Source organism: Cetorhinus maximus, chromosome 23, assembly GCF_964194155.1.
Source record: "Cetorhinus maximus chromosome 23, sCetMax3.hap1.1, whole genome shotgun sequence".
NCBI lineage: Eukaryota > Metazoa > Chordata > Chondrichthyes > Lamniformes > Cetorhinidae > Cetorhinus > Cetorhinus maximus.
The window spans coordinates 18,518,227-18,544,702 of record NC_135901.1 but is presented as its reverse complement, the minus strand read 5'-3'; the positions used below and the strand labels follow the sequence as shown (position 1 = coordinate 18,544,702).

The 26,476-nt window shown below is 46.1% G+C and overlaps 3 protein-coding genes and 1 pseudogene across 4 annotated transcripts in view; 2 read left to right on the top strand and 2 right to left on the bottom strand.

Moving 5' to 3' along the window:
* The window catches only part of LOC144697176 (uncharacterized), a 245,052-nt gene extending 235,215 nt beyond the window's left edge, over positions 1 to 9,837 (top strand). Inside the window, exon 2 of the transcript XR_013580312.1 lies at positions 9,817 to 9,837. The gene's annotated coding sequence lies outside the window, so the exon portion shown is untranslated. The remainder of the gene's footprint in view (positions 1 to 9,816) is intronic.
* The window catches only part of LOC144697038 (uncharacterized), a 36,389-nt pseudogene extending 18,851 nt beyond the window's left edge, over positions 1 to 17,538 (bottom strand). Inside the window, exon 1 of the transcript XR_013580292.1 lies at positions 17,448 to 17,538. The product of XR_013580292.1 is annotated as an uncharacterized LOC144697038 (transcript). The remainder of the gene's footprint in view (positions 1 to 17,447) is intronic.
* Positions 1 to 26,476, top strand: part of LOC144697047 (uncharacterized) — a 288,147-nt gene that overhangs the window by 161,686 nt on the left and 99,985 nt on the right. The window lies entirely within an intron of this gene.
* LOC144697257 (uncharacterized) lies at positions 14,892 to 18,156 on the bottom strand. The gene is made up of 2 exons (XM_078569191.1): positions 17,445 to 18,156; positions 14,892 to 16,571 (listed from the first exon to the last, which is right to left on the bottom strand). The coding sequence occupies exon 2, from the start codon at positions 16,469 to 16,471 to the stop codon at positions 15,896 to 15,898; it is 576 nt and encodes a 191-aa protein (XP_078425317.1). The 5' UTR covers positions 16,472 to 16,571; positions 17,445 to 18,156; the 3' UTR covers positions 14,892 to 15,895.

Genomic DNA, 26,476 nt, shown 5'->3' with positions numbered 1-26,476 from the left:
AGCAAATTCGATGATCGAGTGAATCCTTTACCACATTTAGAGCAGGAAAACGGCCTCTCCCCAGTGTGAATTCTCTGGTGTACAGTGAGTTGCGATGATCGCTTGAACACAGTCCCTCAGTGAGAGCACTTAAATGGTCTTTCATCAGTGGGAACAGTGTCGATGGGACAACAGTTCCCAGGAACTTTTAAAGCACTTCTCACAATCCAGACATTTAAAAGGTCTCTCCCCAGTGTGAATTCGCTGGTGTCTCAACAGGGTGGATAATTGAGTGAATTCCATCTCACACTCTGAGCAGGAGAATGGTCTCTCCCCAGTGTGAACTCGCTGGTGTTTCAGCAGGGTGGAAGAATCAATGAATCCTTTCCCACACGTGCAGCAGGTGAACAGCCTCTCTCTAGTGTGAACTCGCTGGTGTATCACCAAGATTGATGATCGAGTGAATCCTTTCCCACATATAGAGCAGCTGAATGGTCTCTCTCCAGTGTGACTGCATCGATGAGTTTCCAGCTCAGATGGATAACGAAATGCCTCCTCACAATCCCCACATTTCCACGGTTTCTCCCCTGTGTGACTGCGCTTGTGTCTCGACAAGCTAGATGATTGGCTGAAGCCTCATCCACACACACAACACGTGTACAGTTTCTCCCCACTGTTAACGGTGCTTTTTCCTTCCATATTCAAACTCTGATGATATTCAGGGTAGGATAAATTGGGCTACATTGTCAGATCCTGATGTGACATTTGTTCTCAGTTTCCCTAATGCAAATCTTCTCCTTCTAACACCCTGTGAAATTGATTTAAGACAGAAAAAAGAGAGTGAGAGAGACCCCACAAAAACATAAAGGCAGGTTGTGAAATTGAGCTGAATGAATCTGGTAATTTGTGGGGCTGGCACTAGGAAAAAGTGACCATGAAAACTGCTGGATTATGGTAAAAACCAAACTGGTTCACTAATGTCCTTCAAGGGATGGAGCCTGTCACCCAGTCTGGGCCTTTTTAAAATGTTTCTGATTATTCATTCAAGGGATGTGGGCTTGCTGGGCCAGCACTTATTGCCCATCCCTAATTGCCCTTGAGATGGTGGTAGTGAGCTGCCTTTTCCAACCGCTGAAGTCCATGTGGTGTAGGTACACCCACAGAGCTGTTCAGGAGGGAGTTCCAGGATTTTGACCCAGTGACAGTGGAGGAACGGTGATATATTTCCAAGTCAGGATTGTGAGTGACTTGGAGAGGAACTTCTATGTTCCCATCTATCTGCTGCATTTGTCCCTCTAGGTGGTAATGGTTGTGGGTTTGGAAGGTGCTGTCTAAGGAGCCTTGGTGAGTTTCTGCAGTGCATCTTATAGGTGGTACACAATGCTGCCACTGTTCATTGGTGTGAATGTTTGTGGATGGGGTGCCAATCAAGTGAGTTGCTTTGTCCTGGTTGGTGTCAAGCTTCTTCAGTGTTGTTGGAACTGCACTCATCCAGGCAAAGGGAGAGTACACAAAACTCTACCCTCAATGGGGGAAGAAGAGTGAAAGAGGATTAGGAGCAGAAGCAGAGGACAGGGCTTTTATATATCTGCAACTCAACCAGAACTTTGACAGAATCTCCCAAACGCTCAACCTCCACAACCAAGATGTATGTCAACACCATCATCTCCAAGTCACACACCGTCCTGACTTGTCTGACATCCAGTACTGGATGAGCAGAAATTTCTTCCATTTAAACATTGGGAAGGCTGAGGCCATTGTCTTCAGTCCCCACTACCAACCCCTAGACACTGACTTCAGTCCTCTCCCTGACAACAGTCTGTGTCTGAAACAGGTTATTCAAAATGTCAGTGTCATATTTGACCCCGAGACAAGCTCACAGCCACATATCTGCATCATCACCAAGACTGGATTCCAGCTCAGTAACATCGCCGGACTCCACCCCAGTCTCAGCTCATCACAGCATCTTTACAGTGCAGAAGGAGGCCATTCGGCCCATTCAGTCTGCACTGGCTCTCTGAAAGGGCATTCCACATAGTCCCACTCCCTGCCTTATCCCTGCACTCTTTTCAGATAGCAATCCAATTCCCTTTTGAATACCTCGATTGAACCTGCCTCCACCACCCTTTCAGGGAATTTGTTCTAGAGCCCAACAATCCTCTGGGTGAAAAAGCTGTTCCTCAAATTACATTTACTCCTTTTGCCCATTATGTTGAATCTGTGCCCTCTAGTTCTTGATGTTCATTTGAGTGCGAACAGTTTCTCGCTATTTACCCTGACCATACCCCTCAGGATCTTGAATACCTCTATCAAGCCTTTTTTCCAAGGAAAACAGATCCAACCTCTCCAATCTTACCTCATAGCTACAGTTCTTCATCCCAGGAATCATTCTTGTGAATCTCCACTGTACTCTCTCCAATGCCTTCACATCCTTCCTCAAGTATGGCACCCAGAACTGGACGCAGTGCTCCAGATGAGGCCTGACTAGTGTCTTACACAAGTTCAACATGAACTCCTTGCTCTTGTACTCAATGCCCCTACTAATAAAGCCTAAGATATTATATGCTTTAACTCAACATGCCCGGCCATCTTCAATGACCTATGTACGTATACACTGAGGTCCCTCTTTTCCTACACCTCCTTTAGAGGCTCTCCCTTTATTCTATACTGTCGTGCCATACCTTTCCTGCCAAAACAAATCACCCCAGACTTCTCTGCATTGAACTTCATCTGCCACTTGTCTACTCAATCTATTCAAAAGCCTTTTGAAGTTCAAGGCTATTTCCATCACAGTTGACAACATTTCCAATCTTTGTATCCTATGCAATTTTTGAAATCATGCCATGCACACCACAATCTAGGTCATTAATGTATATCAGGAACAGCAAGGATACCAACACTGACCCCTGAGGAACTCCACTACAAACCTTCCTCCAAATGAGAAACAACTATTTATCACTACTCTCGGTTTCCTGTCACTCAATCAATTTCCATAAGACCATAAGACATAGGAGCAGAAATTAGGCCATTTGGCCCATCGAGTCTGCTCCGCCATTCAAACATGGCTGATAAGTTTCTCAACCCCATTCTCCCACCTTCTCCCTGTTACCTTTGATACCCTTACCAATCAAGAACCTATCTATCTCAGTCTTAAATACACTCAATGACCTGGCCTCCACAGCCTTCTGTGGCAATGAATTCCATAGATTCACCACTCTCTGGCTAAAGAAGTTTCTCCTCATCTTTGTTCTAAAATGTCTTCTCTTTACTCTGAAGCTGTGCCCTCGGGTCCTAGTCTCTCCTACTAATGGAAACATCTTCCCCACGTCCACTCTATCCAGGCCTTTCAGTATTCTGTAAGTTTCAATCAGATCCCCCCCCATCCTTCTAAACTCCATCGAGTATAGACCCAGAGTCCTCAAACGTTCCTCATATGTTAAGCCTTTCATTCCTGGGATCATTCTCGTGAACCTCCTCTGGACCCTCTCCAGGGCCAGCACATCCTTCCTGAGATACGGGGCCCAAAATTGATCACAATATTCTAAATGTGGTCTGACCAGAGCCTTATAAAGCCTCAGCAGCACATCCCTGCTTTTATATTCTAGTCCTCTCGAAATAAATGCCAACATTGCATTTGCCTTCCTAACTACCGACTCAACCTGCAAGTTAACCTTAAGAAAATCCTGGACTAGGACTCCCAGGCCCCTTTGCACTCCAGACTTCTGAATTCTCTCTCCATTTAGAAAATAGTCTATGCCTCTATTCTTCCTACCAAAGTGCATGACCTCACACTCCCCCACGTTGTATTCCATCTACCACTTCTTTGCCCATTCTCCTAACCTGTCCAAATGCTTCTGCAGCCCCCCCGCCTCCTCAATACTACCTATCCCTCCACCTATCTTTGTATCATCTGCAAACTTAGCCAGGATGCCCTCAGTTCCTTCATCTAGATCATTAATGTATAAAGTGAAAAGTTGTGGTCCCAACACTGACCCCTGCAGAACTCCACTAGTCACCGGCCGCCATCCTGAGAAGGACCCCCTTATCCCTACTCTCTGCCTCCTGCCAGACAGCCAATCTTCTATCCATGCTAGTACCTTGCCTCTAACACCATGGGCTCTTATCTTACCTATTTCTTTGGATTTGGATTTGAAATTTGGATTTCTTATCCAAGTGCCTACTTTACTTTTTATTTCATGGCCTAAACTTTTGCTCACATGTCTGTTGTGTGGCACTGTATCAAATGCCTTTTGAAAATCCATATACATCACATCAACAGCGTTTCCTTTATCAACCTTCTCTGTTACCTCCTCAAAAAACAAAGTACTCATTCAACACCTCTGCTTTTTCTCCAGCCTCCACATGCAAGTACCCTTTGTGTCCCTAATCGGCCCCACTCTTTCTTTTACCACCCTTTTATTATTTACATGCTTATAGAAGACCTTGGGATTCCCTTTTATGTTCACTGCCAGCATCTTTTCATGCTTTCTCCTTGCTTTTCTTATTAGTTTCTTCACTTCCCCTCTTGTCCTTCTATATTCAGCCTGATTCTCCATTGTATTTTCTACCCGACATCTGCCGTATGCACACTTCTTTCTTTTCATCATTACCTCTCTCTCTCTCTCATCATCCAGGGTGCTCTAAATTTATTTGTTCTACCTTACCTCTTTAAAGGAATATACCTTAACATTGTCAGCAATGCTTTTTCTTTGAAGGAGGCCCCATTGTTCAGCCACTGTCTTTTCTGCCAACGTTTGACTCCACTCACTCGACTCAGATGCATTCTCCTCCCATCAAAGTTGGCTTTCCCCCAATTAATTATCCCTGCTCTGGATTGTTCTCTGTTCTTTTCAATGATTAACCTAAACCTTCTGATCCAATGGGTCACTGTCCCCTCGAGGTTCTCCCACTGATATTTGATTCACTTGGGCCAACTCATTCGACAGAACCAAGTCCAAAAGGGCATGTCCCCTTGGAAAAATACTGCTGTAGAAAATTATCTTGAACACATTCCAGGAATTCTCGCCCCTCTTGTCCTTTTGTACTATTCCTATCCTATTTGGATAACTGAACTCTCCCATTATAATTATTCTATAACTCTTGCACCTCTCCGTAATTTCTTTGCAAATTTGTTTCTCCGCATCTGTTCCACTAGTTGGTGGTCTATATCCTACACCAATCAATGATATTGCACCTGACCCATTCCTTACCTCTAGCCAGAGAGATTCTGTCCTTGACCCATCTGGAAGAGCCTCTCTTTCCAGCACTGTAATGCCATCCTTAACCAGTATTGTAACTCCCACCCCCTCCCGCCCAGCCCCCCGCTTTTCTTCCTTTCCTGTCGCTCCTAAACACCTTATACCCAGGAATATTTAACGCTCAGTCCGGCCCTTCTTTAAGCCAGGTCTCCATTATAGCAAAAGTATCATAATTCCATTTCTTAACCTGTGCCTGCAGTTCGCCAATCTTACTAATCCCATTCCATGCACTCACATACATGCACATTAGCCCTGATTTAGGCTTTTTTCTACTTTCCGGTTTAATATGACCCCATCTAATGATCTTGTGTTGCCTACTCTAATTTTATCAAACTCTCCAAGTATTCTATCTCCCTCTCTGATGGAACTCTCTGATATACCCTCATTATCAGTAGATATTTCACGACTTCCCACTGCCAATTTTTCTCCTCTGCACTCTGAATTTCGCCTCAGGTTCCCAAACCCCTGCCAATCTAGTTTAAACTCTCCCCAACAGCACCAGCAAACCTCCTCGCAAGGACACTAGCCCCAGTTATGTTAAAGTGTAGCCCATCCTTCTTGCAAAGGTCCACCCGCCCCAGAACTGGTCCCAATGCCTCATAAATCTAAAGCCCTCCCTCCTACTCCATTTCTCCAGCCAAGTGTTGAACTACTCAATCTTCCTATTCTTATGTTCATTAGCATGTGGCACTGGGAGTAATCCTGAGATCAATGCGTTTGAGGTCCTGCTTATTAATTCCCTTCCTAACTCCCTAAAATCTACTTTCAGGACCTCATCCCTTTTCCTACCTATGTCATTGGTCCCAATGTGCACCACGACCTCTGGCTGTTTACCGTCCCCCCATCTCTCGGTCAACCCATTTACTTACAGAACAGCTCAGTCACACTGGAGTAAGACCATTCAAATACTTCACTTGTGCGGAGGGATTTATTCAATTTTCCCACCTGCTGGCACTCGAGCTTTGAAAGTTCAAAGCATCTGTTGCGCAATCAGCACAATCTTATTGGTGAGGAGCAGCTTGATTGCTCTGTTGAAGGAAAACAAATCATTTGTTCACCACACCTGCTGAGACTCCACTAAGGTCGCATCCGACAGTAGGGATTAGTTCTCCCGTTAGTCGCATCCAGGACAGAAAAGTAGTGGAGTTTGGTTGCTGTATGAATTGATTTTAATAAGTTGAGATCTTGATCCTGATGGCTCCAAACAAAATCGGATCACAAAGCAAAGCAGAATGATCAATTCAACAGCAGCACCTTTCAATGGCGGTGAGTTTACCCAGAATTCTCCGTGGAGAAGAATGTGTCCTACCAAACCACGAGCTTCCTGCGCAGGCGCACTGCTGGGCTGTAAACGGAGCCTGCGCAGTGCAGGTTGTACCTGGAGTTAGATGGAGAAGCGAGAAACAATCGATAAAAACAAAAAACTACTGCGGATGCTGGAAATCCAAAACAAAAACAGAATTACCTGGAAAAACTCAGCAGGTCTGGCAGCAGCGGCGGAGGAGAGCACAGTTGATGTTTCGAGTCCTCATGACCCTTCAACAGAACTGAGTAATATTAGGAGAGGGGTGAAATATAAGCTGGTTTAAGGTGGGGGGGTGGGGGGAGAGAAGTTGAGGGGCGGGGTGGTTGTAGGGACAAGCAAGCAGTGATAGGAGCAGATAATCAAAAGATGTCACAGACAAAGGAACAAAGAGGTGTTGAAGGTGGTGATATTATCTAAGAGAATGTGCTAATTAAGAATGGATGGCAGGACACTCAAGATACAGCTCTAGTGGGGGTGGGGTGGAAAGACTGACAGGGCATTACAATTATAGATTTAAAAATAATGGAAATAGGTGGGAAAAGAAAAATCTATATAAATTATTGGAAAAAACAAAAGGGAGGGGGAAGAAACAGAAAGGGGGTGGGGATGGAGGAGGGAGTTCAAGATCTAAAGTTCTTGAATTCAATATTCAGTCCGGAAGGCTGTAAAGTGCCTAGTCGGAAGATGAGGTGCTGTTCCTCCAGTTTGCGTTGGGCTTCACTGGAACAATGCAGCAAGCCAAGGACAGACATGTGGGCAAGAGAGCAGGGTGGAGTGTTAAAATGGAATCCTGGGTGGGTTCGAAACAAGAGGGATGGAATTTCAGTTGAAATCCACGTGGGGTAAGTCAGAGACGGAGATAGTCACTGAGAACGGAAATATGGCTGTGAAAGCGGGTATTAGTAAACACCTTGTCAAACACCAGGAGAGAAATGGAAAGCAATGAAGGTGAACAAGGCAGAAGAGATATACGAAAATCCTGTCGGAGAGCAGAGCAGTACTTCTTCAAAACAAAAACAGAATTACCTGGAAAAACTCAGCAGGTCTGGCAGCAGCGGCGGAGGAGAGCACAGTTGACGTTTCGAGTCCTCATGACCCTTCAACAGAACTGAGTAATATTAGGAGAGGGGTGAAATATAAGCTGGTTTAAGGTGGGGGGAGAGAAGTTGGGGGGCGGGGTGGTTGTAGGGACAAGCAAGCAGTGATAGGATCAGATAATCAAAAGATGTCACAGATAAAGGAACAAAGAGGTGTTGAAGGTGGTGATGTTATCTAAGAGAATGTGCTAATTAAGAATGGATGACAGGACACTCAAGGTACAGCTCTAGTGGGGGTGGGGTGGAAAGACTGACAGGGCATTACAATTATAGATTTAAAAATAATGGAAATAGGTGGGGAAAGAATAATCTATATAAATTATTGGAAAAAACAAAAGGGAGGGGGAAGAAACAGAAAGGGGGTGGGGATGGAGGAGGGAGTTCAAGATCTAAAGTTCTTGAATTCAATATTCAGTCCAGAAGGCTGTAAAGTGCCTAGTCAGAAGATGAGGTGCTGTTCCTCCAGTTTGCGTTGGGCTTCACTGGAATAATGCAGCAAGCCAGGGACAGACATGTGGGCAAGAGAGCAGGGTGGAGTGTTAAAATGGCAAGCGACAGGGAGGTTTGGGTCTTTCTTGCGGACAGACCGCAGGTGTTCTGCAAAGCGGTCGCCCAGTTTACGTTTGGTCTCTCCAATGTAGAGGAGACTGCATTGGGAGCAACGAATGCAGTAGACTAAGTTAGGGGAAATGCAAGTGAAATGCTGCTTCACTTGAAAGGAGTGTTTGGGCCCTTGGACGGTGAGGAGAGAGGAAGTGAAGGGGCAGGTGTTGCATCTTCTGCGTGGGCATGGGGAGGTACCATAGGTGGGGGTTGAGGAGTAGGGGGTGATGGAGGACTGGACCAGGGTGTCCCAGAGGGAATGATCCCTACGGAATGCCGCCGGGGGAGGTGAAGGGAAGATGTGTTTGGTGGTGGCATCATGCTGGAGTTGGCGGAAATGGTGGAGGATGATCCTTTTAATGCGGAGGCTGGTGGGTTGTTTTCGTTGGAACAGAGAAGACAGAGGGGTGACCTGATCGAGATGTACAAGATTATGAGGGGCATGGACAGGGTGGATAGGGAGCAGCTGTTTCCCTTAGTTGACGGGTCAGTCATGTGGGGACATAAGTTCAAGGTGAGGGGCTGGAGGTTTAGGGGTGATTTGAGGAAAAACTTTTTTACTCAGAGGGTGGCGACAGTCTGGAATGTGCTTCCTGGGAGGGTGGTGGAGGTGAGTTGCCTCACATCCTTTAAAAAGTACCTGAATGAGCACTTGGCATGTCATAACATTCAAGGCTATGGGCCAAATGCTGGTAAATGGGATTAGGTAGGTAGGTCAGGTGTTTCTCACGTGTCAGTGCAGACTCGATGGGCCAAAGGGCCTCTTCTGCACTGTGATTCTGTCATGCACAGCTGAGTTTTGGGTGACCTCCAGTTTCTATGGAGTTGAATCGGGGAGGCCACCAAGACGCACATTCAAATAGTCCAGTTTAGAGGGACCAAAGGAATGGATGAGTTTCAGCAGCTGATGAACTGAGGCAGGGACACAGCCGGGCGATGTTACTGAGGTGGAAATGGGCGATCTTAGTGATATGTAGTCAGAAGCTCAGCTTGGGCTGAAATATGACAACAAGATTGTGAACAGTCTGGTTCGGCCTCAGACAGCTGCAAGAGGGATGGAGTCGGTGGTTAGGGAGTGGAGTTTGTAGTGGGGGCTGAAGACAATGGCTTCGCTCTTCCCAGTATTTAAATGGAGGACATTTCTGCTCATCCTGCACTGGATGTCAGACAAGTCAGGACGGTGTGTGAGTTGGAGGTGATGGTGTTCACTGGCACCTGTTACCCTTTTCCTTCTAGGTGGTGGTGGTTGAGGCTCTGGGGATTCTGTGAAATTCCTGGATGAGTTGCAGATGTGCAGAGTATTTCTTCACCCCTTGCATCTCCCACCTCTCTCTCTCCTCCAATAGAGGCTAAAGTCTTGTGTAGGCCCAGTCTGGGTTTCCGGTTCCCTTCCCTGAAGGACATTAATGAACCAGTTGGGTTTTTATGACAATCCAGCAGTTTTCATGGTCTCTTTTTCCTCGTGTCAATTCCACAAATAACCAGATTCATTCAGCTCAGTTTCACAACCTGCCTTTATGATTTTGTGGATTCTCTCTCACGCCCTTTTTTCTGTTTTAAATCAATTTCACAGGGTATTAGAAGAGGAGGATTTGCAGTCAGGAAACTCAAACCAAACATCACATCAGAATCTGACAGTCGTCGAATTGATTGTAACTTGAGTATCATCGGATTTTGAACATGGAAGAAAAAAGCACTGTTCACAGTGGGGAGAAACTGTACACGTGTTCTGTGTGTGGATGAAGCTTCAGGCAATCGTCTGGCCTGTGGAAACACAAGTGCAGTAACACTGGGGAGAAACCGTGGAAATGTGGGGACTGTGGGAAGGGATTCAAATCCCCAGCTGAGCTGGAAAAGCATCAGCGCAGTCACACTGGGGAGAGGCCGTTCACCTGTTCCATGTGGTGGGAAGGGATTTACTCTCTCATCCAACCTGCTGAGACACCAACGAGTTCACAATGAAGAGAGGCTTTTTCAATGCCCAGACTGCGGGAAGTGCTATAAAAGTTCCTGGGAACTGATGTACCATCAACGTGTTCACACTGATGAGAGACCATTTAAATGCTCTCACTGCGGGACCGGGTTCAGGCGATCATCCCAACTCACTGTACACCAGCGAATTCACACTGGGGAGAGGCCGTTCACCTGCTCCACGTGTGGGAAGGGATTCACTACCTCATCCACCCTGCTGACACACCAGCGAGTTCACACTGATAAGAGACCTTTTAAATGCTTGGACTGTGGGAAGTGCTTTAAAAGTTCCTGGGAATTGATGTACCATCAACGTGTTCACACTGACGAAAGACCATTTAAGTGCTCTCAATGTGGGACTGGATTCAGACAATCATCTCAACTCACTGACCATCAGTGAATTCACACAAGGGAGAGACCATTCACCTGCTCCAAGTGTGGGAAGAGATTCACTCAATCATCCAGCCTGCTGACACATCAACGAATTCACAGCGGGGAGAGACCATTCACCTGCTCACAGTGTGGGAACGGATTCACTATCTCATCCAGCCTGCTGACACACCAGTGAGTTCACACAGGGGAGAGGCTGTTCACCTGCTCACAGTGTGGGATGGGATTCACTATCTCATCCCACCGGCTGAGACACCAGCGAATTCATAAGTAACTAAAATGATTTGATTTTGCTGTTAATCATATCCAGGATTGAACCCTGTTAATTGGAGTCTGTTTCTGCTGATGTTACTAATCTCCAGACCACTTACAGGGGCTAATATTCTTGATAAAAATCAAATAAGCAGCTTTGTGTTAAACGCAAATCCATCGAGGTTTTTTGAATATCTCTAACTCAGGTTAGTCCTTTTCGAAGGGCTCTCCCTCTCCCCGTCTCCTCCATCCTCACCTCCAACAACAAGTGTGAGGAGCTCATGGAGCTTCTTTGTCACTAAGATTAAGACAATCTGATCAGCTGCCTCTGCTGCTTCCCTTCCACTAGCCCACGGGGCTGAACTGCCTCTAAAGTTCCCTGTTGCCCGAGCCCTGAACTCACATCTTTCTGTAGTTTCCCTCCCATCTCCCCTCATGCCCTCTCAGAGTTCACCTTGTCCATGAAACTCACCTCCTGCTCCATCGACCCTACTCCCACTAAACTGCTGATCACTCAACTTCCCCATGTTCACTGACTATGATAATAGTTTTTTTCTCTCAGGTACTGTCCCTCTTACCTTCAAATCTGCCATCATTATACCCTTCTCAAAAAACAAATCCTTGACCCCACTGTCCTTCCAAACTATTGCCCCATCTCTTGCCTCCCTTTCCTCTCCAAAGTCTTTGAACGTGTTGTCACCTCCCAAATCCCTGCCCATCTTTCCCAGAACTCCATGTTTGAATCCCTCCAATCATGTTTCTGCCCCCGCCACAGTACTGAAACAGCTCTTATCAAAGTGACAAATGACATCCTATGTGACTGTGGCAAAGATAAACGCGTCCTCCTTGTCCTCGACCTGCCTGCAGCCTTTGACAATGCTGACTATATCATTCTGCACCTTCGCCTCTCCCCTGTCGTCCAACTGGGTGGGGCTGCTCTCTCCTGGTTCCATTCGTCCCTATCGAATCATAGCCAGAGAATCACTTGCAATGTCTTCCCTTTCCAATCCCACAGTTACCTCTGGCATCCCCAAAGGATCCACCTTGGTCTCCTCTTATTTCTCATCAACCTGTTCCACACAATGACATCATCTGAAAACACTGTCACTTATCACATTTACACTGACAGCTCCCAGCTCTACCTCACCACCACCTCTCTCGACTTCTCCACTTTTGGTCAATTATCAGACTGTTTGTCTGATATCCAGTGGTGGATGTGCAGAAATTTCCTCCAATTAAATATTGGGAAGACTGAAGTCATCGTTTTCATTGTCGGAATGATTGCTAGAAGCAGATTCAATAGTAACTTTCAAAAGTGATTTGGACTTTTATTTAATTAGGAAAGATTTGGAGGGCGATCGGTAAAGAGCAGGGGAGTGGGACAGATTGGTAACATTTTCAGGGACAGTACAGGGACAATGGGCTGAATGGCCACCATCCATGCTCTATGATTCTATCATATGTTTACTATAAATCATTGTATTATAAATCACAGAATCTCCTAATAGTACAGCAGAGAAGGAGGCTATTTGGCCTATAGAATCTGTGCTGGTAACTTTCAACGAGCTATCCAGTTAGTCCCACTCTCCCATTCTTTATCCCATCCCTGCATCATTTCTCCTTCAAGTATTTCTCCAATTCCCTTTTGAAGGTCACTCTTGAACCTGTATCCATCGCCCCATCAGACAGTGCATTCCAAATCCTAACCATTTGTTACTGAAAAGATTTCCTCCTGAGGCCTCTGGTTCTCTTGCCAATTGCCGTAAATCAATGTCCTCTGGTTATCGAACCATTGGCCATTGGAAATATTTTCTCCTTATTCACTCTATCTAAACCCTTCATGATTTTAAACAGGTCTATCAAATCTCTTCACTTTCTCTGTCCAAGGAGAACAGCCCCAGGTTCTCTCATTGATCCGTGGTCCTGTGATCCACCAATGCTGGAATCATTAGAGTCAATCTCTTCTGTGCCCTCTCCAAAGCCTTCATGTCCTCCCTAAAATGTGATGCTCAGAATTCGACACAACCCTCCAGCCGGGGCAGAAATAATGTTTTTTATAATGAGACTCCCTGACCTTTGTACTCCCAGGGTAGAATTTTGCTGTCAGCAAGCAAGCAGGAGGCGGGGCCTACTCGCCGATGTGTAAAGTGACGTGCGGTGATGTCGGGTGGAACCCCTGATGTCATCGCGCCCCATTTAAATTTTCAGGAAGGCAGGGGCGCAGCAAAATCAGCTGCGGGCCCGTCAACCTGTCATTGGCCAATTGAGGCCATTGACAGGATCAATTAAACAATTAAAGGACTTGCCCGTCCAACCTTAAGGCTGGCGGGCAGGCCAGGAGCCCCAGCGACAAATAGAGAAAACATGAAACCTCATCCAGTGGCGAGATGAGGTTTCATGCAGGGTTTTTAAAAGTTTAATCAAGTTATAGTGTAAATTATGAACATATCCATCTCATTGTCACAGGAGGGGGACAAGTTAGGGAACTTTTTTTTCCTATTTTTAATCTTTTTCAATGTGGAAGCGATCTCCCTGAGGCTGCACTTTGCCTCAGGGAGATGTGCATTCTTTCGTGCGCATGCGCAAGGGAGCGCACTCTCGCTTTTAGGGAATTCTCCCCCCCCCACCCCCTTCCCCTGCCCTCGCACAGGGAGCGCATCGCGCTTCCCACCGGACATCATGCTGGGCGGGACTTAATTGGCCCGCCCATGTAAAATAATGGCGGGGCCCGCTTCTCCGGCGGGGATCAGCTCCCCGCCCGCCGGAGATTGGGTCGGGCCCGCCCGCCTGACTGGCAGAAAATTCTGCTCCCTGTCTCTCATTATAAAGCCCAGCATCCCATCTGCTTCATTGACTGTTTGTTAACCTGTCCTCACACCTTCAGAGATTTGTGCATAAACAAACCCAAATCTGTCCTTTTCTGCATCCTCTTCAAAGTTATACCATTTGGTTTGTGTTGTCTCTCCTCAGAACGTTGGGATCGGATGAAGTCAGCTGTACTAGGCTCCTGTACCCAGACCATTGGGTTCGAGCATTGTCATCACCAGGTCTGGTTCAATGAAAATGGTGCTCAAAATGTGACCTCCTGTAACAAAAATGAACAACCTTCATTGTCTGGCAGAACAACCCGAGGTTGCAAGAAGGCAGAGTTCCAACAGCTCAAAGCTGACGGCCAAAGACAATAAAGTACAAGTGGTGGGAGGAGCAAGCCCGAGATACCCAACAATACGCTGACCATCATGACAAGCAAAGCTTTTTGAAGCCACCAGGGCCATGAATAGACCAAGATAAATGGACAAAATCCCCTTCACAGGATGGTGTTTCTCTCCTTGGGGATGACAATGTCATCCATCAACACAGGAAAGAACATTTTCAACAACTCCTCAACCCTGATCCACAGTGGCAGCTGATACTGTCCAGGCAATTTCCCCAGTACTTTGGGCAAGGTGGATGGTCAGCAGTTTAGTGGGATTAGGGTCGAGGGCCTAGGAGGTGAATAAGATGAGCTCTGACAGAACATGACTGGAGAAAGATGCGAGTTCAGGGCTCAGACAAGAGGGAACTTTCGAGACAGTTTGGCCTTGTGGGCTGGTGGAAGGGAGGGAAGCAGCTGATCAAATTGTCTCAATCTTTGTGACAAAGAAGCTCCATGAGTTCTTCGCACTTGTTGTTGGGGGTGAGGATGGAGACAGGGGAGATGGAGAGCACTATTTTTATTCGTTCACAGGATGTGGATTCGTTCACAAGATGCTAGGCCAGCATCTATTGCCCATCCCTAACTGCCCTTCAGAACGTGGTGGTGAGCTGTCTTCTTGAACCGCTGCAGCCCATGTGGTGTAGGTACACCCACAGTGCTGTTAGGAAGGGAATTCCAGGATTTTGGTCCAGTGACAGTGAAGGAATGGTGATATATTTCCAAGTCGAGATGGTGACTGGCTTGGAGGGGAACTTGCAGGTGGTGGTGCTCCCATCTATCTGCTGCCCTTGTACTTCGGTAGAGGTTGCACGTTTGAAAGGAACTGTTGAAGGAGCCTTGGTGAGTTGCTGCAGTGCATCTTGTAGATGGTACACATTGCTGCCACTGTGCGTTGGTAGTGGAAGGAGTGAATGTTTACAGTGGTGGATGGGGCGCCAATCAAGGAATTAACCTGTGTTCGAAGTATTAAAAAGACTCATCACCCTCTGTTTATAAAGCTGATTTATTTGACTTTTATCCAGATATTAATATCTATAACTGGGCTGGAACTTAATAACATCAGCAGAAAAAGACCCCAATAAATATGGCTGTGTCTACAACATGATCAAGAGCGAAATCCAACACCTGCAGTCACCTGTGAACTCTCTGGTGTCTCAGCAGGTGGGATTTTCGAGTGAATTTCTTGCCACACCCAGTGGAGGTGAACAGTCTCTCTCCAGTGTGGATCCTCTGGTGCACAGTGAGCTGATATAATTGCCTGAGCCCAGTTCCCTCACTGAGAGCACCTGAACGATTTCTCCTCAGTGTGAACAAGTTGATGGTGCCTCCGTTCCCCGGAACTTTTATAACACTTCCCACAGTCTGGGCATTTAAATGGTCTCTCCCAACTGTGAACTCGCTGGTGTGCCATCAGGTGGCATGATCGAGTGAAACACTTCCCACACTCAGTGCAGGTGAACGGTGTCTCCCCAGTGTGAATCCTCTGGTGTTCGATGAGATGAGATGATTGCCTGAACCCAGCCCCACAGTGAGAGCACCTGAACGGTCTCTCCTCAGTGTGAACATGTTGATAGCGCATCTGTTCCCCGGAACTTTTATAACACTTCCCACAGTCTGGGCATTTAAAAGGTCTCTCCTCAGTGTGAGCACATTGATGGAACATCATTTCCCCGGAGCTTTTATAGCACTTGCCACAGTCTGGACATTTAAAAAGTCTCTCACCAGTATGGACATGTTGATGGCGCATCAGTTTCCCAGAACTTTTAGAACATCTCCTACAGTCCAGGCATTTAAAAGGTCTCTCCCCGGTGTGAACTCGCTGGTATGCCATCAGGTGGCATGATCAAGTGAATCCCTTTCCACACTCGGAGCAGGTGAACGGCTTCTCCCCAGTTTGAATCCTCTGTTGTTTAGTGAGATGAGATGATTGCCTGAACCCAGTTCCACAGAGAGAGCACCTGAATGGTGTCTCATCAGTGTGAACACGATGATGGAACACCAGTTTCTTCGAACTTTTATAGCACTTCCCACAGACTGGGCAATTAAATTGTCTCTCATCAGTGTGAACTCGCTGGTGTTTCAGCAGAGTGAATGACTGATTGAACCCCTTCCCACATTCAGAGCAAGTGAACGGCCTCTCCCTAGTGTGAATGCGCTGGTGTCTCAGCAGATTGGATGGCTGAGTGAATCCCTTCCCACATACGGAGCAGGTGAATGTCCTCTCCCTGCTGTGACTGCATCGATAAGTTTCCAGGTCAAACGGGTAACTGAATCCCTTCTTATAGTTTTCATATTTCCCCAGTTCCTCCCCAGTGTAACTGCATTTGTGGTTCGTGAGGCCAGATGATTGGCTGAAGTCTTGTCCACACACACATGTATTTGGTTTCTCTCCACTGTGAACAGTACTTTTTCCTTCCATGTTCACAATGTTCAGTTTATTATGAATTGGACAACTCCATCAGATCCTGCTCTGATGTTTGGTTTTAGTTTCCTGACTGTAAATCCTCCCTTCTAACATCCTGTGAAATTGATTTAAAACAGAAAAAATGGAGTGAGAGAGAACCCACAAAAACACAAAGGCAGGCTGTGAAACTGAGCTGAATGAATCTGGTAATTTGTGGGGCTGGCACCAGGAAAAAGTGACCATGAAAACTGCTGGATTGTCGTAAAAACCCAACTGGTTCACTGATGTCCTTTAGGGAAGGGAATCTGTCATCCTTACCCGGTCTGGCCTACATGTGACTCCAGAACCACAGCAATGTGGTTGACTCTTAAATGCCCTCTGAAAAAAGGGCAATTAGGGATGGGCAATAAATGCTGGCCAAGCCATCGACACCCACATCCCATGAATGAATATTATTTTTAAAAAACTGCAGCTACTGGAAATCTAAAATGAAAAGAGAAAAATGCTGGAAGTACTCAGCAGGTCAGGCAGTGTCTGTGGAGAGAGCAACAGAGTTAACGTTTCAGGCTGTGCAGAATGAACCACGGGGAATAAAATTTGATGGTCAATAAAAGCTCAGAAGCAGGAGAGAAATGGACTATAGTGCAGAAAAAGCAATTCCTGACTCTGGAAGATACTATGGGAAGATAAAGCTGGTCAGCCAGCAGCACATGGTCAGCGGTGGAAGCCTCATTTGGACATAGTCAGTGGAAAGAACAGCAAAATGCTGAACACAGCTAAAATATACTCATTATTAGAGACAGAGGAGATTAGACAATGGCAGAGAGGTGATTAAGGAGGCCAGAGGTGAAACAGAGCAATGGATGGACATGGATTCAGATCCACAGTAAAGGAGCCACACCAGCCCCAGAGCCATGGAACCTCTCACAGGTAACAGAGCATTGCATTAAAAGCTCTAAATTTTAGATGAATGCACAAAAATACTCACCACCAAAACAATTGCACCATTTTCAATTTTAAAATCTCCTGCTGGAGCCTGCAGCTGGAAAGATATCAGAAGCACTGGAGTCAGAGAAAAATCTCCCAGTTGACGAAATACCTGGGGAGCGGGGTGATGTCACTGAGCAATTGTCGATGTGTGATGACATCACAGACACGAACACAGAACATCTGGGTCTGTGCAAACCAGTGGTCACCACACATTATGAAGGATGTGAGGGTCCTTGAGAGGGTGCAGAGGAGGTTTACGAGGATGGTTCCAGGGATGAGGGATTTAAGTTGCAATGCTAGGTTGGAGAAACTGGGGTTCTCCTTAGAGCATTGAAGATTGAGGGCAGATTTGACTGAGGTGTACAAGTTTATAATAGATTTAGATAAGGTAGATAAAGAAAAGCTGTTCCCTTTATCTGATTGTAAAATGATTACAGGACACAGATTTAAGATTTTGGCAAGAGTTACAGGGGGAATGTGAGGAAGAACTTATTTTTACAGTGAGTGATAATGACGTGGAACTCAATGCTTACACTCAAAGGCCGATAATATCCCTGTCCTGATGAATCGGGTCTGCTCTGAATGTGATGTCAGGTTTGACTTTCCCATCTGTAAATCCTCCCCTTCTCACCCCCTGTAAAAGGAGTTTCCAAAATCCATCCCTGTCAGCCCAGGATAGAAATTCACACCATTCTCTCCTCCTGCTCCAGGATCAGTAAAGTGAGTTAAAGGTGATTTCTCACTAACAAACCCATTGCTGCATTTCCTTCATTAACCCACATTTGTCCACTCGGGCCTGGCACCGGGAGAAAGCCCGCAGCTGCCGTTCCGTTCAGTGTGAAGGCGGGCCCGGTACTTTCTTACTGGGGGTGTTGAGGCCTCCACTGGGTGTTTGTGAAGCCTCCCCTCCCACCCACTGCCCCTAACGCTGCCTCCGCTTATCCGCCTCCTTCCCGCCTGAAGATGAGGCAAACAAGCGTCTGTCCATGGACATCACCCGCACTGCGCATGCTCCAGATCACAATGCCCGGGGTGGGGGGGGGGTAATTGATGGCAGCTCCGCACCAATAGAAAAAGGGGGTGGGCCTGGAGGACCAAGCGGCGATCGGCTGGTCCTCCAAACAATCAGAGTGAATGATGGGCGGGGCTGAGCCCGGATCTCCCTCATTGGCTGAAACTCTGCATCATTTTAAAAGCTGATTTGTCTCAAACTCCAGGAGAAAACAGGACCTTAATAAAAACAAAAAAACTACTGCGGATGCTGGAAATCCAAAACAAAAACAGAATTACCTGGAAAAACTCAGCAGGTCTGGCAGCATCGGTGGAGAAGAAAAGAGTTGACGTTTCGAGTCCTCATGACCCTTCAGCAGAACTGAGTATAGTTAGGAGAGGGGTGAAATATAAGCTGGTTTAAGGTTGGGGGGGGGGGGGGGGGAGGTGGGGGGAAAGAAGTTGTGGTGGGGGGGGGGGGGTGGTTGTAGGGACAAGCATGCAGTGATAGGAGCAGATAATCAAAAGATGTCACAGACAAAAGGATCAAAGAGGTGTTAAAGGTGGTGATATTATCTAAGAAAATGTTCTAATTAAGAATGGATGGCAGGACACTCAATGTACAGCTCTAGTGGGGGTGGGGTGGAAAGACTGACAGGGTATAACAGTTATAGATTTAAAAATAATGGAACTAGGTGGGAAAAGAAAAATCTATATAAATTATTGGAAAAAACAAAAGGGAGGGGGAAGAAACGGGAAGGGGGTGGGGATGGGGGAGGGAGTTAAAGATCTAAAGTTGTTGAATTCAATACTCATCCCGGAAGGCTGTAAAGTGCCTAGTCGGAAGATGAGGTGCTGTTCCTCCAGTTTGCATTGGGCTTCACTGGAACAATGCAGCAAGCCAAGGACAGACATGTGGGCAAGAGAACAGGGTGGAGTGTTAAAATGGCAAGCGACAGGGAGGCTTGGGTCTTTCTTGCGGACAGACCGCAGGTATTCTGCAAAGCGGTCACCCAGTTTGCGTTTGGTCTCTCCAATGTAGAGGAGACCGCATTGGGAGCAACGAATGCAGTAGACTAAGTTAGGGGAAATGCAAGTGAAATGCTGCTTCACTTGAAAGGAGTGTTTGGGCCCTTGGACGGTGAGGAGAGAGGAAGTGAAGGGGCAGGTGTTGCATCTTCTGCGTGGGCATGGGGAGGTGCCATAGGTGGGGGTTGAGGAGTAGTGGGTGATGGAGGAGTGGACCAGGGTGTCCCGGAGGGAACGATCCCTACGGAATGCCGCCAGGGGGGGTGAAGGGAAGATGTGTTTGGTGGTGGCATCATGCTGGAGTTGGCGGAAATGGCGGAGGATGATCCTTTGAATGCGGAGTCTGGTGGGGTGATAAGTGAGGACAAGGGGGACCCTATCATGTTTCTGGGAGGGAGGAGAAGGCGTGAGGGTGGATGCGCGGGAGATGGGCCGAACACGGTTGAGGGCCCTGTCAACGACCGTGGGTGGAAAACCTCGGTTAAGGAAGAAGGAGGACATGTCAGAGGAACTGTTTTGAAGGTAGCATCATCAGAACAGATGCGACGGAGGCAAAGGAACTGAGAGAATGGGATGGAGTCCTTACAGGAAGCGGGGTGTGAGGAGCTGTAGTCGAGGTAGCTGTGGGAGTCGGTAGGCTTGTAATGGATATTGGTGGACAGTATATCATCAGAAATTGAGACAGAGAGGTCAAGGAAGGGAAGGGAAGGGAAGTGTCAGAGACACAGTGCCAGAAACTGGACCTTTCTGTTTGTGGCTTTAAACAGATGAAACCCTGTGGGTGTGGAGCAAACATTTCTACATTTCTTAGTGAAATGGATTAATTCAGGGCAGACAGCAGGGATTTGAGGGAATACTGAAGTTTTGAGAACTGAAATAGTCTGGAGGAAGAAGCAAGAAAATGACAACAAACTGAATATGGACATTCATACGAACATACGAATTAGGAGCAGGAGTAGGCCATTCAGCCCCTTGAACCGGCTTTGCGAGACTGTGGTCTCAACTCTACTTTCATGCCCACCCCCATTAACTTTGGACTCCATTATTAATCAACAACTATCTAACTCAGCCTTAAATATATTTAATGATCCTGCCACCACTGTGCTCTGGGGAAGAGAATCCTGGAGACTAACAAACCTCTGAGAGAAATAATGAAATGATCATTTGGTAAAAGGCTGCATACAGATCGAAAAGGACAAGGATGGATAGTTTACAAAAACAAAAATTGCTGGGAAGACTTAGCAGCTCTGACAGCATCTGTGGAAGATAGTTTACCTTTGTCACAGTTACATAGGATGTCATCTGTGACTTTGATAGGAGTTCCAGTACTGTGATGGGCCATAGTTTTAGATTAAGGGGCGGTAGATTTAAATCAGAGATGTGAGGAATCACTTTTCTCAAAGGGTCATGAATCTATGGAATTCACTACATCACAGTGCAGTGGGTGCCGGTATGCTGAATAAATTTAAGGAGGAGATAGACAGATTTTTAATTAGTAACAGGTTGAAAGGTTATGGGGAGAGGGCGGGAAATTGGAGTTGAGGCCGAAATGAGATCAGCCATGATCATATTGAATGGCGGGGCAGGCTTGAGGGGCTGAATTGCCTACTCCTGCTCCTAGTTCTTATGTTCTTATGATAGAGGGACAGAAATCTGATTAGAGGGATTGAAACATGGAGTTCCAGGAAGGATGGGAATGGATTTGGGAGGCGACAAAATGTTCTCAGACTTTGGAGACAAAAAGGAGGTTAGAGGTGGGGTGGAAGTTTGCAAGAATGGTGGAGTCAAGAGTTTATTTTCTGAGGAGAGGGATGATGATGGCAGATTTAGAGTTAACAGCACAGTACCTGACAGAGAACCATTAACAATATCAGATAACTGGGGAGTTTGGGTGGTCTCTAGTATAGTGAGAATAAGATTGAGGGAAGAGGAAGTGGGTCTCATGGGCAGGATGAGCACTGAGAGGGCATGAGAGGTGATGGGAGGGTAAGCGGAGAAGATGCAAGTTCAGGACTAGGAAAAGGGGAACTTTGGAGGCAGTTCAGCACAGTGGACCACTGGAAGAGAGGGAAGCAGAAGAGGCAGCTCATCGGATTGTCTCAATCTGAGAAGCTTCATGAGCTCCTCACACTTGTTGTTGGAGGTGAGGATGGTGGAGACAGGGAGAGGGAGAGCACTTCAAAAGGAAGTAACTTGTGATATTGAGATATTAAAAAGACTCAACATTTTGTGTGTTTCAAAAATGTCTAATTTCATGAAAGATATGTTTGAGGAAAATAACTTTTACTTTGGGGGATCGAAGATTTAAATATAACATAAGGAAGCACTTGGTTTGGGAGGTCAGTAAACAAACCTTTCCATACAAATGTTACAAAAATGTCTAATTTCATGAATGATTTATTTGAAAAATGTAACTTATACTTTGGAGGTCGAAGTTTTAAAATAAGATAAGGAAGCACTTGATTTGGGAGGTCAGTAAACAAACTGAAAGTGATTTTAATTCAAAAGGTGAATTTGCTTATTTAATAAGGTTAGAGTTCAAGGTAAGAGGATAATAAACAAGAGGTGGTTTCTCTCAGCTTCAGAATGGAGTCAGTGAGTCTGGTAAGATGACAGTTGTCCCCTTTAGAAGTATAAATTCTTCATGTAATTTCCCAGATTATAGGAAGGTTGGAAAGCAACTGGTAAACAACAGAAAGTCTTAAAGTATCCATATACCTTTCAGATCAAAGGATAGGTTTGGGAATTGTAAATGATTGGTTCGAATCTCTATCTGGGACCTGTGGATATATTGAAGGAATGCGTTTTCATTTGTTTTGTTTTGGGTTCATCTGAGTATTTTCTCACAGATGCAGGCAGTTTACGTCTGGAGCTGGAACAGTTGCAAACAGGCAGAGAGAGAAAAGCTGCCAGAATCTGTAAACTGCTAAGCAAGAAGCACCTGCTTGAGCTCGATGTCCACGATTGTGAGGTGCTTAAACAGAATTGCAGTGTAACCTGGCTGAATAATAGTAGAAGGACCTTAGAGCTGTGGCACACCTTGGTTTGGTCCCACGGAAAGTGAATGAACCCTCAAGATCCTGGAAAGTATAGGGGAACTCAGGTGAAATATAAATAGATCATGGAGTGCCACATTGAGATTTTCAGGCTGAAAGAATAAATGTTTACGAAATGTAGTTTTAAGTTACTAGTACCTGCTTTGTTTAATTCTTGTACAGTAAAGATTTTTCTTTAAAACATGAAGCCTTGTGCTGTAATTCTTTCAGTTAATAACTGGGAGTTTGAATTTCCTTTCAAAACTTAATGGTCTTCCTTGAGATCAGAACAGAAAGCTGACTCATTTGACTTTTATCCAGAATATAAGGGCTGGAGTTCATTAGCATCAATAGAAACAGATCCCAATGAACATAGTTCAGTCCTGGATGTGATTAACATCAAAATCCAATCGCTGTTGTTGTTTGTGAACTCGCTGGTGTCTCAGCAGGTTGGATGAACAAGTAAACCTCACCCCACAAGTGATGCAGGTAAATGGCCTCTCCCTAGTGTGAACTCTCTGGTGTCGCACCAGACAGGATGATCGAGTGAATCCCTTCCCTCATACTGAACAGGTGAATGGTCTCTCTCCAGTGTGAATTCGCTGGTGTACAGTGAGTTGAGATGATTGGCGGAAACCAGTCCCACAGTGAAGGCACCTAAATGGTCTCTCGTCAGTGTGAACACGCTGATGTGTCATCAGTTCCCCAGAACTTTTATAGCATTTTCTGCAGTCGGGACATTTAAAAGGTCTCTCGTCAGTGTGACTGCGCTGGTGTTGCAGCAGGTTGGGTAAATTAGCAAATTCCTTCCCACACAAGGAGCAGGTGAACGGTCTCTCCCCAGTGTGGCTACATCGATGAGTTTCCAACTCAAATGGATAATTACATCTCTTCCCACAGTCACCACATTTATATGGTTTCTCCCCGGTGTTACTGCGCTTGTGTCTCGACAGGCTAGATGATTGGCTGAATCCTCATCCACATGCAGAACACATGTATGATTTTTCTCTGCTGAAAATGCTGCTTTTTCCTTCCTATGATATTCAGGTTAGGGTAAGTTAGGCAACTCTGTCAGATCCTGATGAGATGTTTGAGTTTCCTGGCTGCAAATCTTTCTGCTATCCTGTGAAATGGATTTTTAAAAATGGGGTGTGAGAGAATTCATAAAAACAAAGAGGCAGGTTGTGAAATTGAGCTGAATGTATCTGGTAATTTGTGGGGCCGGCACTAGGAAAAAGTGACCATGAAAACTGCCGAATTGTTTTAAAAATCCAACTGGTTCACTAATATCCTTCAGGGAAAGGAGCCTGTCACCTGGTCTGGACCTACAGAAGACTCTGTCCTCTATGGGAAGAGAGAGAGAAAGAGAGAGAGGGAACGGTGAAGGGGGAAGTGGGGGTGGGGGGGTTTATAGTTCTCCAACTCAACCAAAGGTTTGACAGAACCTCCCAAATCCTCAACCTCCACCACCTATGAACACCATCACCTCCAAATCACACATCGTCCTGACTTGTCTGATATCCAGTACTGGATGAACAGAAATTTCTTCCATTTGAATATTGGGAAAACTGAAGCCATTATCCTCAAACTCCGCTACAAACTCCACTCCCTAAGCACCCGCTTCATCTCTTTCCCAGGTAACTGTCTAATGTTAGATATATCTGCTCATAATCTTGATGTCATATTTCAGCTGAGCTTCTGACCAAATATCTGTGACATCACAAAGACGGTCTGTTTCCACTTCAGGGACATCACACAGCCATGCCCCTGCTTCAGCTCATCTGCTCTGAAACTCTCATCCATTCCTTTGTTACCTCTGGACTTCACAATTCTAATGTGCTCCCAGCCGGCCTCCCACATTCAATCACCTATAAACCTCAGATCATCCAAAACTCTGCTGCCAGTGTGCTTACACCTCGTCTTGTTCAACCATTACCACTGTTCTTCTTTATTCTTGAATGAGATGTGGGTGTTGCTGGCTAGGCCAGCATTCATTGCCCATCCCTAATTGCCATCCCTTGAGAAGGTGGTGGTGAGCTGTCTCCTTGAACCGTTGCAGTCCATATGATGTGAGTACCTGGTCTGCCCTACAAGTATCTCCAGACCCACAGCAATGTGGTTGACACTTAACTGCCTCTGAAATGGCCTAGCAAGACACACAGTGCAATGGCAATTAGGGATGGGCAACAAGTGCTGACCTTGTCAGTAATGACCAAATACCATGAAATAATATTTTTTTAAAACTTGCCGATGGAGAGGCTGTGTCAAAGGATATATAAATTCAAGGTGATGTTGTTGACTTGTCAGGTGTCAGGAGTGTGATGGAATACTCCCCACTTGCCTGGATGAGTGCAGCTCCCACAACACTCAAGAAGCTTGACACCGTCCAGGACAAAGCAGCCTGCTTGATTGGCACCACATCCACAAACATTCACTCCCTCCACCACCGACGCACAATAGCAGCAGTGTGTACCATCTACAAGATGCATTGCAGGAATTCACCAAGGCTCCTTAGACAGCGCCTTCCAAACCCACGACCTCTACCACCCAGAAGGACAAGGGCAGCAGATAGATGGGAACACCACCACCTGGAAATTCCCCTCCAAATCACTCACCATCCTGACTTGAAAATATATCATCGTTCCTTCACTGTTGTTGAGTCAAAATCCTGGGTCTCCTTCCCCAAAAGCACTGTGGGTGTACCTACAACACATGGACTGCACCAGTTCAAGAAGGCAGCTCACCACCTTCTCAAGGGCAATTAGAGATGGGCAATAAATGCTGGCCCAGCCAGCGAAGCCCACATCCCGTGAATGACTAAAAGAAAACTTGGAAATGCGCCACCATTCCTTCATCATCGCTGGGTGAAAATCCAGTAACTCCTCACCTAACAGCACTGTGAGAGCATCTTCTTCACTGTGCTTCAAGAAGAAGGCCCACTAACATTTCCTCAATCAGTCACTGGGAATTAATAATACATGTCATCGTGCTAATGATACCCACAACCCCAAATAAATTAAAATATCTGGATATGTAAAATGGATTAAAAGCCTCCACAGAAATACTTGTTCCTGAAACGATGCTCTTTTACACTGAATGGACAATGTCTGTTGTACAACCCGATCTCCGTTAGAATCCATCTCCCCCGATAATCCCACACTGGAAATTGTTGGACCCTGCTCCTCTCAACAGGACTCGAGATTAAACCCAGCAGCTTCTCCTCGATCTCTCGTCCAGATCAACTGAAACAAGAAAACCTACACAGGAGGACAGGGAGCGGCTTCCTCATCCACCCGCCACTCTAATGCAAACCGGCTGTTATGTTTCTGGGCTCGATTCTGTGAGCAATTCCTGCAATAAAGCAATAGCAAAAATCTGCAAAATTGGAAATCTGAAACAAAAAGAAATACTCAGCAGTTCAGGCAGTATCTGAGCAGAGGGAGACAGAGTTAATGTTTCAGGTCTCTGACCTTACGTCAGGTAATAAACCCCTTCCCTCCAGCCGCTGTCTGATGTACCTCCCCACCACCCCCCACCCCTTCAGACTCTGAGAGCCGCACTCAACCCTGCTCAGCTTCCAGGAGTCGCACTGCGCATGCCCCGCGCAGGCTGGCGCCCGGGGCGGAACCTTCCCGCATCTGCGCACTGCGGCCCTTCTGATGCGATATGGCGTATTCACTCGCGCGAAGCATTCCGGGTAGCATTGACTGCCATTATAGTCTCGTTTTCACAAGATAGCTCAACACAGAAGAAGACGTGTACCGCTCATCTATCACAATGGTCTCACCCACAAATGCGTTTCAGTATAATTAATGCAAAATACTTTGGATGCTGGTAATCTGAAATTAAAACAGAAAATGCTGGAAAAACTCAGCAAGTCTGACAGTATCTGTGCAGAGAGAAACAGAGTTAACGTTTCGCGTTTCGAGTCTGTATTACCCGTCTTCAGGGCGGTCATGTCTCCGTGTCCGCATAA